Raw genomic sequence first — 18,755 nt, 5'->3', positions numbered from 1 at the left:
TGCTGAAGCATGCCTTTGGAACTGCAACAGAAGGTGTCTATCTCCGGACTAGATCAGATGGAAAGTTCTTTAATCTCTCTAGATTGAGAGCAAAGACCAAAGTCCAACTGAAATGCATGCGGAACTTCCTCTTCGCAGATGATGCAGCCATTGTTACCTACTCTGCTGAAGACCTCCAACAACTCATGAATCGTTTCAGCAAGGCCTGCCAAGGCTTTGGACTAACAATCAGCCTGAAGAAAACACAAGTCATGGGCCAGGGTGTGGACTCACCTCCCTCTATTACCATCTCCACACAAGAATTGGAGGTTGTTCATGACTTTGTGTACCTTGGCTCAACCATCTCTGACACCCTCTCTCTAGATGTCGAGCTGGATGAACGCATTGGCAAAGCAGCTACCATGTTCTCTAGACTCACAAAGAGAGTATGGCTTAATAAGAAGCTGATGACACATACCAAGATCCAGGTCTATAGAGCCTGTGTCCTGAGCACACTCCTGTACTGCAGTGAGTCCTGGACCCTTTGTGCATGGCAGGAGAGGAAGCTGAACACCTTCCATATACATTGCCTCCGACAGATTTTTGATATCACCTGGCAGGACAAAGTTCCAAATAGAGTAGTCCTAGAACGAGCTGGAATTTTCAGCATGCATACATTACTGAAACAGCGACGTCTACGTTGGCTTGGGTACGTCGTGAGAATGGCTGATGGTCGGATTCCAAAGGATCTCCTGTATGGAGAATTAGTGCATGGAAATCGCCCCAGAGGGAGACCACAGCTGCAATACAAGGACATCTGCAAGCGGGATCTGAAGGCCTTAGGAATAGACCTCAACAGATGGGAAATTCTGACATCTGAGCATTCAGCCTGGAGGCATCACAGCCTCTCCCAATTTGAAGAGACCCTTGCCCAGCAGGCTGAGGCAAAGAGCAAGTCACAAAAGCAGCAAAACCAGGGAGGTGGACACGGGACAGTTTGGATTTGTCTTCAGTGTGGAAGGGATTGTCACTCTCGAATTGGCCTCCTCAGCCACACTAGAAGCAGTTCCAAGTCCTCCAAACAGAGTACGTTACCATATTCTTTCGAGACTGAAGGATGCCTACCTAAGCCAGACCTCCATTCACAGCTCATATAAGAGGAAGGAAGGTGGAGGCATTTTTCATTGATTTAGGGAGCACAAGGGAAGACATGCTCCTTTTTTTAAAAAAAAGGTTGTTGGAAGCCACTGGAACAAAGTGTGGTGGTGGTGGTGCCCGAGAAAGGGAATCACTGAAAATAGCCTTTGTTGCTCCATAGGAACCTCTGCTAGATCTCTGTCTCTTCTACAAACAGAACCCTTAAGTTAATGGAAGGGACAGCCTGAATCCACAAATTTTAAGAAATTTAAGAAAACTTGTTTCTTCAAAGAGATTTTATTCCCTTTCTTTTATTGTCAAATTCAATTTTATTGAGGATTCTGTTTTTTTACCTTTTCCCCTTGCCCCCAGTCTCTCAACCTCTGTTATGTGTGGGGTTTTTAGCTTTTGTTCTTAAACAAGCGTTGGCTTCTCTCTGAATATCCCTTTGATGTTATATTTTTATTATGTGTTGATTGGTCTTCTCTGCCAAAAGCAATTGATGTGCTACCTGGTTAGGGATTGTATTAGTTTATGGTGTCCTTTTGTTTGAATCATTGATTAATATTTTCAGTATCCTCCAAGCTTTCTGGCTGCTTTTTGCCACGTTTAGCTCTGCTATAGTATCAATTCAGTGAGTTATTTCTGTTTCCATGAGAATCAAGATTAGAAATGGGGATGACTCACCATTATGGCAAGTTGACAACTCACAAAGTTGCCCCCATGAAGCAACAAATAACGAATTTATTAGTGCGTTAAAAAAAACCCGCTGCCACTGCCACCCCCCCACTGCCACCACCCCACCACCGCCCCCCTTCCACCCTCCCCAACCCTGCCAACCCCTCCTTACCATAATCGTCACCACTGCTGTTAAGATCTCCATCAGGCCTCCGCAGCCATGGTGTGTAAAAAGGGAAACTGGCTGCCCATTACAAAGATGGCAGCTGCGGCTTCATTTAGGGTAAGGAAATGAAGCCACAGCCACCATCTTTGCAAAGGACAGCCTGTTTCCCTTTTTATACGCCGTGGCTGTGGAGGCCTGATGGAGACCTTGGCAGCGGTGGCGACAATTATGGATTATGGTAAGGGGGTGTCGGCGGGGGTGAGGGCTAAGGTAGGGAGAGGAAAGGGTGGGGGCGTAGACTGTGGGGTGGGTGGCTGCCTTTTGGCCCGCCGATCAGCTGATTGGTGACCGGTAGGCAGAATGGGTTTTTTTATTATTATTATTACAAAGGGACAAATAAAATGGGGAAATATTCATCCCTTTGGATTCATGGGGGGGGTCTCTAGAACCCACGAATATGAAAGGACGAATATTTAACGGATCAGCAATTTTCCATGAATATCACGGTTCTTTTTGGTTATGTGCTTCTGGAGTAAGACCTGGAATGTTGTGGTCCAGCACCTTCTTGGAATGAAAGCACAAGAACATCCCAAAATGGAAGTTACAGATTGATTACAGTTCTCTGGTTGAGGGATATTCTAGAGCATAGCTGTGTCTAGCATTACATAAGAAGAGCCTTGCTGGGGCAGGCCAAGGGCTCATCTAGTCCAGCTTCCTGTATTTCACAGTGCCCCCACCAAATGCTTCTGGGAGCACGCAAAAGCACATTGTTGCAAGCTTTGGCTTTTTTGAATTATGCCTCCTATATGCTATGTATTGGGTTTGAATGGCTGAGTAATTCTGACATGGAATGGGACTGTGCTGACTGGGATTGGATCACGCATCCTCTTGAAGTATTGTTGAGCTATAACAATGATGGCAAACCTATGGCATGCATGCCACAGCTGGCATGCGGAGCCCTTTCTGCTGGCACTCGAGCCATAGGTTACTACTCCCCCGCCACTCCATGCAGTGAAACCTCAGGAGGAGGCTGCAGCCGGTGCTGGTGCTTCGGCAGGCAGATTGAGAGCAACTGGTGCTGGCAGCGGAGGGGCCTTGAGGCACCTCCGTGCCCGGATTCCCCCTTCCGCCACCACTTCTGGTTCTGAGTCCGCCCAGTATTTTGGTTTTTTCCCCTCAGTTTGGGCACATGAGCCCAAAAAGGTTCACCACCACTGAGCTATAAACTGATTAACAAAAATTTGATCTGGATTGTAGTCTCTGTTTACTTTAGGCACATTAAATGGAATTCTGCCCATTTTATATAATCTTCACCATTTTTGTCAAATGTTGCTATGGCTGTTGAAATCTCCAACTAGAAGATGAGCATTTTGACATCAAGTGACAGTGATCTCTATTAATATGGAGGGCAACTCTTTGTCTAAAACATACCTCTTGACTTAACTTTGCCAATAATTTCTCAGAGGCACTGATCAGCATCAACTCAGCATTCCTGGGATATATAAAATAAGATATTATAGTTCACTCAGTGCACTATACTACCTTGCTAGCACCTGACAAACACTCCAGAAGAAAGACCGAAATTAGAAGGTTATCAGGTTTAGCTAGGCAAACTTTGCCCAAGTTCCTGTTCCTGCCCCAGTGTTATCTGGAATCTTTTTTTTCTGAGATGTTTGCCAAGTGCCTGCAAGATAGAAAGAACTCCCAGAATGGAGAAATGTGGTATTTGTGGTCCAAAAATCCCATTGCTAGTGGCTGAAAAGCAATAGAAGTATAATTTTGCTGTTTCATTTTATTTCATAGCTTATCCTGAACAGTAAGGAAGGGAGGATTCCAGTAGCTCCTTTGTTAATAATAGTAACTGTTTTCAGCCACAGCTATATTAGCCTATAATAATTGTGTGTCATCAAATCAATTCTATGGTGACCCCTTTCAGGGTTTTCTACGTAGAGAGTACTCAGAAGTGGTTTACCATTCCCTTCTTCTGGGATATCCCGGGATTATGCAGCTTGCTCATGGCCACATAGTCTGGCTTTTCTGTGATGCACAGTGCGAAATTAAACTCCCAACCTGTACCTCTGTAACCAGAAACCTAACTCACTGAGCTGTCCAGATATCTTAGCTGGTGGCAGTTGTTGTTGTTTTTATTTATCTGTTTACAAATACTGATAAACTTATGTAACTAGATCAAAATAGTGAGTTCTTTAAAAAGTTTTTTATGAGTAGACCGTTGAGTTTCTGCACTGCATTTTAATAGTGTTAACAAATATTTTAATAAACTGTTTTCTGTCTTTCAGTAGTTTGAAGGGCCTTTGTCAAAAGGAGAATTAAAAATTTGTTGATGCTTATAATACCGATATGGTTTGCTGTAGTTTGCTATCTCTACAATAAGAACCAACAAAATCTGTTTCAAATAATATTCTTGAAGTGTATAACATGTAACACATAACTTGCAATTTTTAGGGTCCTATAGTGCCAAAGTTCATACGGAAATGTATTTCAGAATTTCCAAAGAACGACTCATAATTCTTCCTTTGTGCATTTGAGAAAGAAAGGGAGTATTGTTTAAGTGTACTGAAGGACTTCCCCCATTCCTATCTGCTTACTCACTTTCTTCATTCTCTGGAAAAAGTCAGTGTTGAAAAAGAATGAAAGTAACTTTCTGTAAATTGACAAAATGCCACATTTTCAAAAAGTGGTGTTCTCCCTGTAATTCTCAAAAACCTTAGTGCAAATACTGTAAAGTTAAGCCTGCTTTGGAACAACTTAGCCCCACAATCGTCACTTCATTCACTGATATGTACATTAGGCTACATGGGCAGCTGCTGTGTAACAAAGTAATCCTCAGTGGCATATACACAGTATTAGAGGATTAAGCAGCCACTTGTGCTGATGCTGTTAACAGGTGGTATTTAAGAACCCAAGCATGAGCTGGCACTATTATTCCTAAAACTTAGTCATTGTGACAGCATAGCACCTTATTTGCGGATGATACGACAGTGGTGGGGCTCATAAATAAGAACAATGAGTCTGCTTATAGAAAGGAAGTACAAAGGTTGGTGTAAAGAAAATCATCTCACACTTAACATCAAAAAAACTAAAGAACTCATAATTGATTTTAGGAGGAAGAGAAATGTACATTTACCACTGTACATAAACGGTGAGGAAGTGGAGAGAGTTGGTAGTTTTCAATTTCTGGGTATTTACATCTCAGAGGACCTCTCATGGACTATAAATGCAAACATGCTAATGAAGAAGGCACAGAAGAGGCTGTATTTCCTGAGAATGCTCAGCAAGTTAAATTTATCTCAGCATTTACTTCTGTCATACTATCGTAGCACCATTGAGAATGTCCTAACCTATGGCATTCTGGCATGGTTTGGGAGTAGCTCTGTAGCGGACAAAAAAGCTCTACAGAGAACCATTAAAATTGCCCAGAATATCATCGGGCTCCAGCTACCAACCCTGGATGACATCTTCACATCCGGCTGTCTAAGGAAATCACATAGCATCCTGAGAGACTCTTCCCATCCTGCTTATAACTTTTTTGAACTGTTACCATCTGGCAGAAGATATAGAACAATTAAGACTCGGACCACACGTTTTGTCAATAGTTTTTATCCCAGAGCTATAATTGCAGTTGATAATGAGCTTAAAGACCACCAGCAGTGAATAATTAGTTGGACTGTGTTACTTGGCCTGCGGTGTAGATGTTTGTATTTTTAGTGGGGGACTTTTAGTGGGTGGGGAGTGTTTGGGGAATTGTATGTGTGTGCATGTGTCTGGTCTCTGGGTGTCTGTGAATTTCGTTGTATGTGTATATACTTACAATGACAATAAATTGTTGTTGTTGTTGTTGTTGTTGTTGTTACTATTATTATTATTATTATTTAAGAAATACACCTTTCTTTCATGGTGGGATTACACTAATGTCCTTTCATGTTAAAATTTGAGAATGTTTTTGCTGAGGCTGGCCAATATTGATTCTCTCCGTACATGGATGTTCATTTATCCTAGCATTTCTTATGTGAAAAACTAAATCATCCAGGATGCTTCTTTAATTTCTTCCTGCAATACTTTTGTGAGGAGGGGAAGTTACCTATTTGCGGATGCCTGTGGCCAAAATCTTACTTATTACACTCATTTTTTCCTTTTTATTATTTTATTTTATTTTTTAACCATCTAACATATAATCAACAAGACAAAAAGATAAAATATAAAAACTAAGAACCAAGGAAAAAAACTACTAACCTAAACCCGCCTTCCTACCCCTATGGATCAGAAGATTTCATCACTCATCAGCATAATACCATTTGATTAATTTTTAGTGGCAAATTAAGAAATTAGAGAAATTTTCTGTCTCATATCAGGTAACATTAAGACTTCTTAACTTGTGGCAGAACATCCTTGAAAATAACACTGATGGCCTTACACCAGGGTGGTTAAGGGATAGGATTTTAGCCAATATACAGTATTTATGAATATGCAAATAATTTTAACTGCATTTTAGTAAAAAAGCAACCTATCCCTGTTCTTTGTTCATAAGATGATGAAAACGAAGATGATGGCTCCCCTGCTCTGCCCAGTCAAGAATCTGAACCATCATCATCCACATTTGAACCAGGCAATGTGCCCACAAGCAATTACACTGGCATTCAGATCCCACCTGGTGCCCATGCTCCAGCTAATACTCCCGCTGAAGTGCCTCATAGCACAGGTATGTTATTTGTATGCATCCTATAGCTCATGCCTCATTAATCTCCTTCATTAGTCTTGTTACACGCTAATGAAGTTTTTTTTCCAGGTAAGCTCACTATTTGTTTGCATAACTAAAGTTATAAACAAAATGGATACTATCTATGACTCCTTAAAGACACATTTATTATAGCATGAGCTTTCATATAATTTCATCAGATGTGAGAAGTGTTATTCGTAATTTAAGGTACATATATGTTTTCAAGTTACTTTACTTCACCATGTTGACTTCAAAATTAGTGACCATTTTGTACTGGGAAGTTGACATGTCCAGTTAGTTTATGAACATTGACATTCCTGATATCAGATTTGTGTCCATTTCACCAAAAACATAGAGGAAATAAATCATTGTAATATGCATGCTGAAGGATATTGCTCAGAGGTAGCAGCGTGTTTCACATAAGATTTATCTTTTTTTTCATCTTGTGATGTTGTACATGACATTATTGAGTTTTCTACTGGTCTTACCAAAGTTGGTGTAGGAAAACAGTTGGTGTCTGGTTCTGATTAATCTGTTTATATCCTTTTGTGTGACCTGTTGTTGGTGAGTCGTTGCTTAAGGTACACGGCTGTCTGTAAACAAGCACAGACCTACCATTTGGGGCCTGTTTGAGGGGAGCACCATTGTCCAAGATGGGCTACATTTCATTGATGGCCCATTTGAGTAGCTATAGATGGGAGATGTAGGTGACAAAAAGATGTCTTGTGTCATTTTCTTTTCTTAGTCTGTCCTGTAGTAAATTATTCCTGGACACCAATCTGTCCTTGTTGGTTTTCGTTTTTGCTTAGTTTGATGCCTGCTTTGTTTTTAGAAATGCCTGACATAAGTTTGAAACTTAAACCCAGTAGTGTATTACTCACTGACAACACCAGTTTCACCAGCAGAGTCCAAAGTGGGGCAATCTCCCTTTCGTACTGCATGCCTGCATATATCCTTAAAACTTGGAGGGCTGGAAGGCTCCCCAGAAGTTGCTTCTGGCAGTACTAAAAGCAGCAAGGGAGAGGGCAAAGAAAATGAATTCTGTCACGCCTGTATTGCACTGGTAATGTGATGTTGGATATTCACTTTAAGTTATGGATTTCCCCAGTGAATGTAGAGATTTGGTTGTTAATCTTTTCTCAGTGAATCTGATTAGATACAGTTGCATTATGGGGCTTGGATGCAGAAAGAAGATTTGTGATATACTTGGGATAGACGTTGGAAGCAAGTAAGGGTGTCTAGCAGTCAGTAGGTTTTCAACAAAAATTTGTGCTTCATTATCAATTTTGGTAGCTGAACAGAGGTATTTAAAAGGTAACTTGTGTGGAATATCTGATACGAGATGGTGGGTCAGTGAAAGCTACTGATGTCCTGCTAGAACTTCCAATGTGATTGCTTTACTGAAAGTTATCTTTGTATGATTACCCTTTTTTTTCATCTGGATTCATAGACAATTGAGGTTTTCTTTAGGAAAAAAGATAAAGAGTTCATCAGTTAGAGAAGAAACTTTGTGAAACAGGAGCTGAGAAATTATAAAATTGTTATTTAAATCAAGATTGGACAACATTCCACCCCTGGAGCCCAAATGTAGCCTCTCACATTCCCCCCTTTTTTTAACACACGTTTTGCTCAAGAAACGTCCTATGGTTTCCAGCTTTGGGTTCCCAGATGTTCCTGGACTAAAACTCCTAGAAACCTTCACCACTAGCTGTACTCTCCCTCTCCCTTTCTCTCTCTCTCCCTCTCCCTCACACTCACACATGGGGCTTAGCATGAAGGGAGAACGCAGGGATCAATGCAATCCTGCAGTGCTTTGATCCCCTTTCCCCTACACTTGCTAAGCCCTACTTAGATTTCTTAATTTTGAGTTAGAAAAATGGGGGAGTCTTATACACTGAAAAATATGGTAATTTTATCCCCCGTCCAGTTAATACCTTTAATTAAATTTGTTCAGTTAGCAAGGTAAACCACTAGAAAAATTGGGACCAACAGTGGAAGTTTATAGTCACATATCTCATGTACTCACAATATAATTATATAGTCTGATCCAAAGATCTGCAGAAATATTTCCGCATACGTACTGTTTGTTTAAACAGTACTTCCTGTGCTGCATCAAAAATTATAACTTGAAATTGTTACGACATGAAATTGTCCAGTTTGAAGAAGAAAAGATCAAGCATCTCACAGTGCTTACTTGCATTGTTGTGCATACATTAAGTAACCTTTTGGATCTTTGGGCTTGTGTGCTATGACAGGAGTCTCTGCAGATGTATCTGGGTTATCTGGAAAGCGTAATTTTGGTCTCTGTCTGTGTAGTTTTGGTCTGTTTTTCTGTGTGTCTGAATGAAAGGAAAAGTTTGGCAACAAAAAAGATGACAATTTTCTTGGGAAAATATGATCAGTACATTACCTTACATTGGCCCAAAGTGAGCTTAAGTCTGAAAAACAGAGTGATGTATTTGTTTAAAGAAGTTTAGAGATGGGAGCTTAGAAATATCCATGTATGAACACATTACACTTCTATGCATACTTATTTGGAAATAAGCACCGGTTAACAGTGGGATTTCTTCTGAATAAACATGCTTAGGATCATACTGTTAGCCTTACAGTAGGTATAATGATCTTTTGTGGTGGCTTGTTATTATTTAAAATATTGACTTAGGCTCTAGCAAGAGGGAGTGTAATTGTTTCCTTCCAGTCTTATTTCTTTCAACTCTTTGTTCAGTACAGTAAAGTAGTCATAGAGTGGGGCTCCTGTGGCTTCTGACAACAAAAGAAGTATGGTTGCTTTTCTTAATTCTCTAATCTTGTTCTCCACGCAGTGTGGTGTGCAATTATCATGTGTTTGTTTCTGTTTAACACCGTTCTTTGCATATTTGTGTAATGTGTCATATAAAATGGTGTGAACGGCTTGTAAGAGGATAGCAAATTTAATGATAGATACACTACAAATATATTATCCTTCATTACTTGTAAAATGTTGGCTTAAGGTTCTCTAAGGTCTTTTGAAATTTTGTATATTTGAAATAAAATGTGTACATATCTTGCACATATCTTCCTTCTTTCCAATTTAGGTGACGTCCAAAGAGATTGTAGGCATTTTTAAATTAATCATTAAGTCCCAGTTAATATTTAATTCTTAAAGAGAACTATATGGATGCTGTAGCTCAGGTCAATGCCCAGCACTTTCTATTTCTTTCAGACTTTTCATTTATTGTCTCAGCTTCCCAGTGAGATAGGTTAGACCAGGTGACAGGTGTTTGGTGATTATAGTTAAAAACTACATGTGTGTGTTTTGTTTTGTATTTATTTATGTACAGGTGTGGCAAGCAGCACAATTCAACCCAGTCCACAGAATGTTCCAATAGTTGACCCTACACTTTACAATATCCAACCTGCAGGTAAGATTTTTGTTTTTATTATTAATTAATTCATTCAATTTCTATGCCACCCATCTGGCTACAAGGCCACTCTGGACAGTTCACAACACAATGGGGAAAAAAACTTTAAATAAAATCACAACATAATAATAGTACAAAAATCAAATTAAGCACATCAATCAACTTAAACTAAGAAAAAAGGAGAAACAGGGAAAGAAGACAACATGAAAATAATTAAATTTCTGCCATGGTTTATATTGCTCAAAAAAAGCATTCCCTGAAGTGCCTCTGTGCAGATCTTCACACCATGAAGCTAATAAGCATTTCTTTCTTTCTTTTCCAGGAGTATCTTCCAGGAATTTTATTCACTTGGCATTTTAGGTTATATTTGTCCCTGGTATCAGATTATCATTATTTTTTCTGTCCATAGAGGAGTAAATCTTTGTTTTGCTACTACAAACAAATTTAGCTGCTGTTCAGGCAGAACGTGTTCCTCCCTCCCAAAGATGTTTTGTAATCTCAAAGAAGCAAGTGTGGAGCCAATTTTTAAATAAGTATTGGTTTTATCACATACACATTTTCATTTTAAATAGTTTTCCTTCTTTGTTAGCTTGATTTCTTTATATCTGATCCTAACTTTATTTTCAGCTTCTGTATCAACTGCTTAGCTGAAAGGTTCATAGTTGGTGGAAGTTAACTCTGGACTGTCCCATTGCAGTAATGAATATAACTGCTATACTAATATTATCCTTGGATTTGCAAAGAGGCTGACTTCTTGCATGCTACATAAGGCATAGCCTTACCCATGTGTCAATATTTTTGGTATTTCAGAATTTATTTCTCTCGCTGATGGCAATTTAAAGCAAGTACCATGTATACTAACTCTCTGTTTCTAAATGTTTCTTTGTTGAAATGTTTCCAGTTCTCACTTTCTCATTTACAAATAATTGCAAACCCTTTCCGGAAAATGTTGCTATAATGGTATCTGAAGTGGGCCTCAATAATAATAAATAAGGCATGTTGCCAACAGAACATGTAATAGAGTAGGTGCTGTAAAAATAAGATTAGATTGGTTAATTTAGGCTTTGTTCCAGAAAATCAGTTGAATACTGGACTGATGCCTTGTCTGTTTTCTACAAGAATGATTTTTAAGTTTCTTTTGGCATCATCGTATAAAAAAACAAAATGTCCTTGAGACACTCTTTGGGGTAATTTGTTCTTGCTGTGTTTTGCAAAGGGGGGAGGTTAGCTTTGACCAAACTTTAGAAGTGAGATGTGGGCTTTACACAGTCATCAGTTAATGGGTGTTGACCTCGGTATTGCAAACAAAACTTTGTAATATTTTAAAAGTGAAAATGAGTTCCATGGTTTCAGTATCAAACTTGGTATATGTGGAAAAGATGTAATATTTTGCATGAGAACAGTCAGTGTGATGTTTAATGCTGTGTTGAAATAGATGTTGTATACTTTAAGCATAGATCTGTATAACTCATTTTGAATAAATGGAGCTGAAAGAAGTTTCATTTCTCTAGGTGCTCAAAGTATAGTTATACTAATAAAAAGAGCCTTGTTCTGAGTATTTTTCTAGGTTCTGGGTGCAGTGAGGCATTTGGCCGATTAAAAACAGATTTGGCCCATTGACTGTTCAAATATTGTTGGAATTGGGGTTGAAGCCAAAGTTTGCCCTCCTCCAACAGAAGATTCTGCTGCCAGGATGCATACATCCATTAGAGGAAGACTTCTTCCATTAATGGAAGGAAGTCTTTGGATCCAACTCATTAACTTCATTAGAACAAAATAAAGCGAGATGTGTGCATTCAAATTTAGAAATATTTGGAATTCACTAACAGTATATTCAAAAAGTAATGAATATATCCTAATCCCCTGGGAAGTGAAGTCCACCAAAGGATTTCATAAGAACATTAGTCTATATTTTATAGACTATAGCAAAATCTTTGACTGTGCAGATCATGAGAAATTTTGGGTTGTTCCGAAGGAAATGGGTGTGCCTCAGCATGTGATTGTCCTGATGTGTAACCTGTCTTGTGAACAAGAAACTACCATTAGGGCAAAATATGGAAAGAGATGGTGGTTTCCTATAGGCAAAGGTGTCAGACAAGGATGCATTTTATTCTAAAGAAATTTCTGAAGAATTTCTAAAGGCACAACTACAAACAATTCCAACAAGAAAAAAGGGGGGGGAGGCAGCAAAAAAAGAGGCTAGTGTGGCATCACAAAAAGCTCAGGTGGGACCTAAAAAACAAAAAAGACATGTACAGGAAATGGAAAGTAGGCCAGGCAACCAAGGATGAGTACAGGCGAGTAGCAAAGAAATGCAGGGATGGCATTAGGAGGGCAAAAGCTGAGAATGAGCTTCAATCTTTTTATTAATGACTTGGATCAGGGAATGCAGGGAATGCTTGTCAGATTTGCAGATGATACAAAACTGGGCTCATGCAAATAAGCTCCAGCTATGAGTGACAGGAGTGATGTGGGCACCCGTCACACCCACCCCAGCCGGTCTGCAGGGTTAAAAAGGTTGGGGACCACTGCCCTAGAAGACAGAAACAAAATTCAAAATGACCTTGATAGGATGGAGCACTGGGCCAAAAGCAACAGAATCAAATTCAACAGGGATAAGTGCAAAGTACTGCACCTCAGAAAAAGAAACCAGTTGCACAGTTACAAGATGGGGGAATACCTGGCTCAGCAAAACTACGAGTCAGAAGGATCTTGGAATTGTTGTAGATCACAAGCTAAATAGGAGCCAACAGTGTGATGTGGTTAGGCCTCACCTTGAGTATTGTGTCCGGATCTGGACACCACATTTCAAGAAGGATGCTAACAAACTGGAATAAGTTCAGAGGATGGCAACAAGGATGATTAGGGGGCTGGAAACCAAGCCTTATGAGGAAAGGCTGAAAGAATTGGGCATGTTTGACCTTGAGAAAAGAAGACTAAGGAGTGATATGATAGCACTCAGTGCAGAATTGTATTTTCAATGCAATTTCCCCAACAGATATTTTTATTTTCTTTGAAGAGTTAGGCATTTTTCTTGGTGACTAACTTTCTAGGAGACAATAAACAGTATATGAACTTTTTGCGGGCACACCTTTCATATTATTACTCATTGCAGGCCTTTGGAACAGGACAGGTTACAAACTATAGATAACATTGGTTAGCAAGCTAACTGGGTGTGGGCTGAATAGAACAAGTGTCAGGTGGATACACAATTGGCTACAGAATCGTACTCAGGGGATTGTGATTAATGGGTCCTTCTCTCACTGGGAGGAGGGGTACCCCAAGGCTCAGTGATAGCACTTTTCAAATATTTGAAAGGCTGTCATACAGAGGAGGGGCAAGATCTGTTCTTGATCCTCCCAGAGTGCAGGAGATGCAACAATCAGCTCAAGTTAAAGGAAGCCAGATTTCAGTTGAATATGAGGAAAAGTATTCTAACTGTTAGAGCAGTACGACAGTGGAACCAGTTACCTCAGGAGTTGGTGAGTGCTCCAACACTGGAGGCATTCCAAAAAATCCTAGATAATCACCTGGCAGATATGCTTTGCTTGTATTCCTGCATTGAGTAGAGGGTTGGATTTGATGGCCTTGTAGGCCCCTTCCAACTTCACTTTTCTATGATTCTATGATTTCTATGATGTTTGATTTGCATATATGTGTGAGACAGACATATTTTCCCCCATTACATAACATTTCATTCTGCTTTTCAGATTATATTAAGAAATTCTGCAGTCACAAAGTTTAAAAAACACCAACAATCTAATCAAAGTCATATTGTGTGTCTATAATACTAAAGACTTGCAGCTGATACCCAAAACCTTCAGCCTCCTTTTCTATCATGGCACCTTAAGATTTTCTGAGAAATTTGCCACAAGGGATACCGGTGCAAAATTGTATTTTCAATGTGATTTCCCCAACAGATTTTTTTTGAAGGGTTAGGCATTTTTCTTAGTGACTAACTGTCTAGGAGGCAATAAACAGTATATAAACTTTTTGTGGGCACACCTTTCATATTACTCATTGCAGGCCTTTGGAACAGGGCAGGTTACAAACCATAGATAACATTGGTCTAGTTTATACTGGGTCTAGGAACTTTTGCCCTCCAGAGGTTGTTTCCATTAGTGCTAGTCAGCCTTGTCAAAGGTGAAAGATAATGGGAGTAGTGATTCATTAGTATCTAGACAGCAATGGCCTTCCTGGTTCAAATAAACATATGAAGTGTATTTCCTAGGCCTGAACTTGTGTTATAAAAGAATAAACGGATCTCTCTCTGTGCCCTGTAATCAATAAAGTGGTTCACATTTGTTCATGTTAATGTAGCCATAAATGCTGTGTAATTTATTAGCATTTTGTTAGCAACATTTTCTCCTCAGTAGTTATGTTCTAACATTCCAGAGTGTGGCAGTAGTGGAGCCAACAGGTAGCTTTCATCAAACAACAGGAAGAGCGTATTTTGCTCAATTTAACATAGCTGCATAACCAGTTTTCCGCCTGTTTTGGGGCAGGCATAACTCCAGGATGCATAAAAACGAACCAATCAGAAATGAAACAATGGGAAAAGCAATGAAAACAACAACTAAACATTATTCAAATAAAACAATCTATCAGGCAGAGAGACTGAATTTCACTTTTCCTCCAGAAAGCTCAGCATTCTCCTTAAAAAATGAAGAGGCCTGAATCAAATCTTATCATTTCTTTATCATATGTTGGGACAACAACAGGATCACATCTTATTAATTTGGCATTATGTCTGGAAGTGTGTAGTTTTATTGTGAATGAACACATGCCTTGTATTTTTCCTTTATTTTTTAAAAATCTCACTGTTGATATGAAATGGCTATTCCTTCAATAATAGCAAGTTCATGACTAGTTCTCTTTCACCTGTCAGGGAAACTAAAATGCAAGACTGCACGTATCTTGCATCAGCACATTGGTGTATCTTGTAACAGGGATGTTCCCATATCTAGGCAAGTTATACAGAAGTGGCATGAATGGTCTCACTTGTGTTGCCAGTTTGGTGGGAGAAAAGGGGAAATGTAAGGTTAACGCATGAGGTATTGTCCTCTTTTTTTGTGTAGTTTGTAACATGATTACTTTTAACTGACTGAGGTTTTTTAAAAGGTTTCCTTAGTGGCTTCAGATAAAGGGCAAATCTCTCTCAAAGTATTGGCTTACTCGTAAAGGGTATTGGACAACTTCAGTGTTCACTATTGATATAAGATTAGATTTCAAGTGGTTAAATAAATATGTATATTATGTAGCAACCCTGAATCTTAATCATCTATCGTTATTTTCACAGGGGAAGTTCGTTTGAGTCCTGAGGACTTTGCCAAGGCCCAGAAATATTGCAAATATGCTGGCAGTGCTTTACAGTATGAAGATGTGAGCACTGCTGTGCAGAATCTACAGAAAGCCCTCAAGTTACTGACTACAGGCAGAGAATGATGCCTTTGTCTACTGGATTCATGAGTTTTGCCTAAAGAACTAACAGTCCATTACTCCTACTGTCAACCTGTCAGGGAAACACAGTTGCACAAAAGCTTTTGATTTCTGCAACAAGGAAACAAAGTCTGTGTCTCTGTATCAAATTCTTTCTATAGTCTAGTCTGGAGCTATGGCCTGTCTCCATTTTTTTGACAGTGAAACAAGGATGATTTGGGGACAGTGGTTTGAATTGAGAACACCATTTCTGAGCACTTCTGGTGCAAGTGCTGCTGAAAGTTCACGACGTATCCTGTTCTTTCTATAACCTTGACGAAGGAAGGGGGACATCTCTTAGAGTGTGTATTTGGAATTTGTCACAAGTACGAGGTAAAATTGGAAATGCAGTATAGTTTTAAAGAAAAAGTTTAGTTAATTGGGGGCAGAAGGCAGAAAACCACATCATAAGGTTTGTGATGTGGCACCAAAAGAAAGACAGAGGAGACATTTTTAGGAGCTGTCAAATCAAGTGAGAAGAGCCGGAATTTTCAAGAACCATCTAAATGATTCCTGACTGCCACACTCATCCAGGCTGTATGGTCTGTTGTGGTTTAGGATTTTTCTTTTTCTTTGCATGTTGTATATCCTTCTTGAGTGTAAAAGGAATCAAATGGAAGATACAGCTGAAGGCTGAAACCCAGCTCCAAATATTCTGAATTTTTGAAAGCATCTGCTTTTAGTTCTAAGAAAGTTACCATAGTTCTAATTATCTGAACTATGATGGTGAGCTGTTTGCTGAGTCTTTTTACTTGCACCTATTGCCAAACAATACAGTTGCTACCTAAATTTCATTTTTTTCAACTAATACTGTCTTGTAGGCTCCATTAAAGCACATTTGACCTTGTACATGTGGTGTTGAATTACTAGTATAATGTTAAAACCCATACATGCTGTTTTCACAGTGAACAGGGGCTGCAGACAAGCTTTCGGGTAGAAAGGCTGCAAATAAGAAAGGTGACTCGCTCCCAGTCTCTCTCACACACATACAAAACACATAGAATCAATGTTCTGGGTTCAGCAGAATACATCTTTATTCTAATAAAGCGATTGCCAGAAATTAATTCCTGTTATGGAGTGATATGCTTTGATTAAATTAGCAGGAGGTTGGACTTGATGGCCTTGTAGGACCCTTCCAACTTCACTTTTCTATGATTCTATGATAGAAGGGAAAACATATTAGGCAACACTTTTCAAGGGAAAAGTGCTTTAAAAATAGAAAGCTAATGCTACTTGAAGGTAGAGGTTCATGGTTTTATGACAACAGATGATTCCAGGAGCAAAAGTAGCCCTTCTGTGCATATAATATCCCTTCCACACACCAGAGGAAAAAGTGAGGATCCAAATTCCCATAGCACTTTCCAATATCTATGGCGTTTTAGTTCTCAAAAATAGTTGTATGTTACTGGCAAGAGAGTTTTGTTTTAGAAAGTTTCCACATTCAACCATGCCAGCAGAAGTTGGAGAATACACTATTTTCTAATTCTGGAATTTGTAAATATTCCAGGATTCCCCTGGATGAAAAGTACTAGCCAGAACAAGGTTGCTTCCCTGGCTTTGCTAAACTGAGCAGGCTGGAATCTCCAGTCATGGAGAGAACAGAGAATTCCAAAGTGCGTTCTTTGGAAGCTACTTACGCAACTCAAGCAAGCCAAACACAACAAAGGGCAGTATTTGCATGCGTGGCAACAATGACAACCAACATTCTTCTGTATTGTAGCAGCTGCATTTCTAATCCATTTGATATTACGTGTTTATTATATTGCTATATTGTTCAATTGCCAAAGTTCAGTATGCCCTGAAAAAATGTTTTTAAATAGAACTACTTTTCTCAGCCTGTATCTTCCAGATCCTTGGACTACAATCCCCACCATCCCGGTAAGGACACCTGTTTTGGGATGATGGGACTTGTTGGCCAACACATCTGGAGAGGGCTACTGACACATTGAACAAGCTATCCACATGTATAATGGTGGTTTAAATTTCATTTAAAATAGACTAAATGCATTTTGCATATCATGACATTTCAGTGTCTTTTAATCATTTTCCCAGCAATGAGATAAAAGGGCAGAGTTGTCTGATAGTAAAAATCCACACAAATTTACAGAAAGGAACAGAAGAGAAACATCAAATCTGAAGCCAATTTTTATTTCCCTGTATCATCTGTTAAGTTGTTCAGCTTATGCACAACAAAAGGCTGAAACAATTCTGAATATTTTGTTATTTTGGTGTAACTTCCTGATACCTATTCTGTCATCACTTTCTGCATACCAGGAAATGAGGTGAGGCCATAATCAAGTTAAATTAGAGATTAGAGTGTGCTATAAGTATAAGGGAATCTATTTAGAGACCGAAAAGTTATCAAAATAAATTCCAGAATTTGAAGAACCCCATTAACTTGCTTCCTTTATCTTTGATGCATTAAAACCCAGTATCCAATCTTTTAAATTATGCACATCTAAGTGACCAGTCTCCATTGTGAGAATTGATGAGAGAAAAAAATCAGTAATGTTACAGTTTCAGCCCTAGACACTCATTTTGCAGCCCTGCTAGTTCTCTTCTGTCTCCAGGCTATAGCGTGTGCTGCTATGCGAGAGAGAGAGAATAGTCCACTACTATTCCTTCATTTTGTTTTAGTTGCATTCCACCTCCGTGCATTTCAGTACTGTATAGTGTTCTCTTCTAAGCTTCTACACCTTTCCTTACACTGTGTTGTTCCCTTTGGTTGGTCTGAACGTTCCATGTACTGTACTTTGCTTTCTCTGCTGCAGAACTGTGTAATCTGGGACAGGCATTTTATGAACTATTCTTTTTTGGAAAACTCCTGAAGTTTCCAAGTCAACTTGGAATCCAGTTGTTCCTCACTCCCTCTCAGCTGTATGTTCCAGATTTTTCTCCTTCATTAGATTATACTAAAAACCTATAACACTATAATGCCTCAGTAGTCTGTTTCATGCGGTACACTAAAGGGACATGAATGCATTCATTCAGAGCCAAGTCAAATACTAGAAATGAAGTGCATTATTTGCTGTTCTGTGCTCTGTGTGCACCAGTGCTCGTGGTTTCTTGCCAGCTGTCCAAAAGAAGAGAACTGCTACCTTCAGTGTAAGTCATCCAGTATCAGTATCATGTGTGGTGCAGCCAATGAACAGTGGTGAAACTTGACAGAAAACCTTTATTG

The 18,755-nt window shown here is 39.2% G+C and overlaps 1 protein-coding gene across 1 annotated transcript in view; it reads left to right on the top strand.

Moving 5' to 3' along the window:
• Positions 1-18,508, top strand: part of VTA1 (vesicle trafficking 1) — a 51,412-nt gene extending 32,904 nt beyond the window's left edge. Inside the window, exons 6-8 of the mRNA XM_020814095.3 lie at positions 6,507-6,677; positions 10,016-10,096; positions 15,396-18,508. Of these exons, the coding sequence (XP_020669754.3) occupies positions 6,507-6,677; positions 10,016-10,096; positions 15,396-15,541 (398 nt within the window). The 3' untranslated portion in view covers positions 15,542-18,508. The remainder of the gene's footprint in view (positions 1-6,506; positions 6,678-10,015; positions 10,097-15,395) is intronic.
• Positions 18,509-18,755: the final 247 nt, after the last annotated feature.

This window comes from Pogona vitticeps, chromosome 1 (assembly GCF_051106095.1).
Source record: "Pogona vitticeps strain Pit_001003342236 chromosome 1, PviZW2.1, whole genome shotgun sequence".
Classification (NCBI taxonomy): Eukaryota; Metazoa; Chordata; class Lepidosauria; order Squamata; family Agamidae; genus Pogona; species Pogona vitticeps.
The sequence above is the reverse complement of the archived record's forward strand: the minus strand, read 5'-3'. Positions and strand labels throughout refer to the sequence as shown.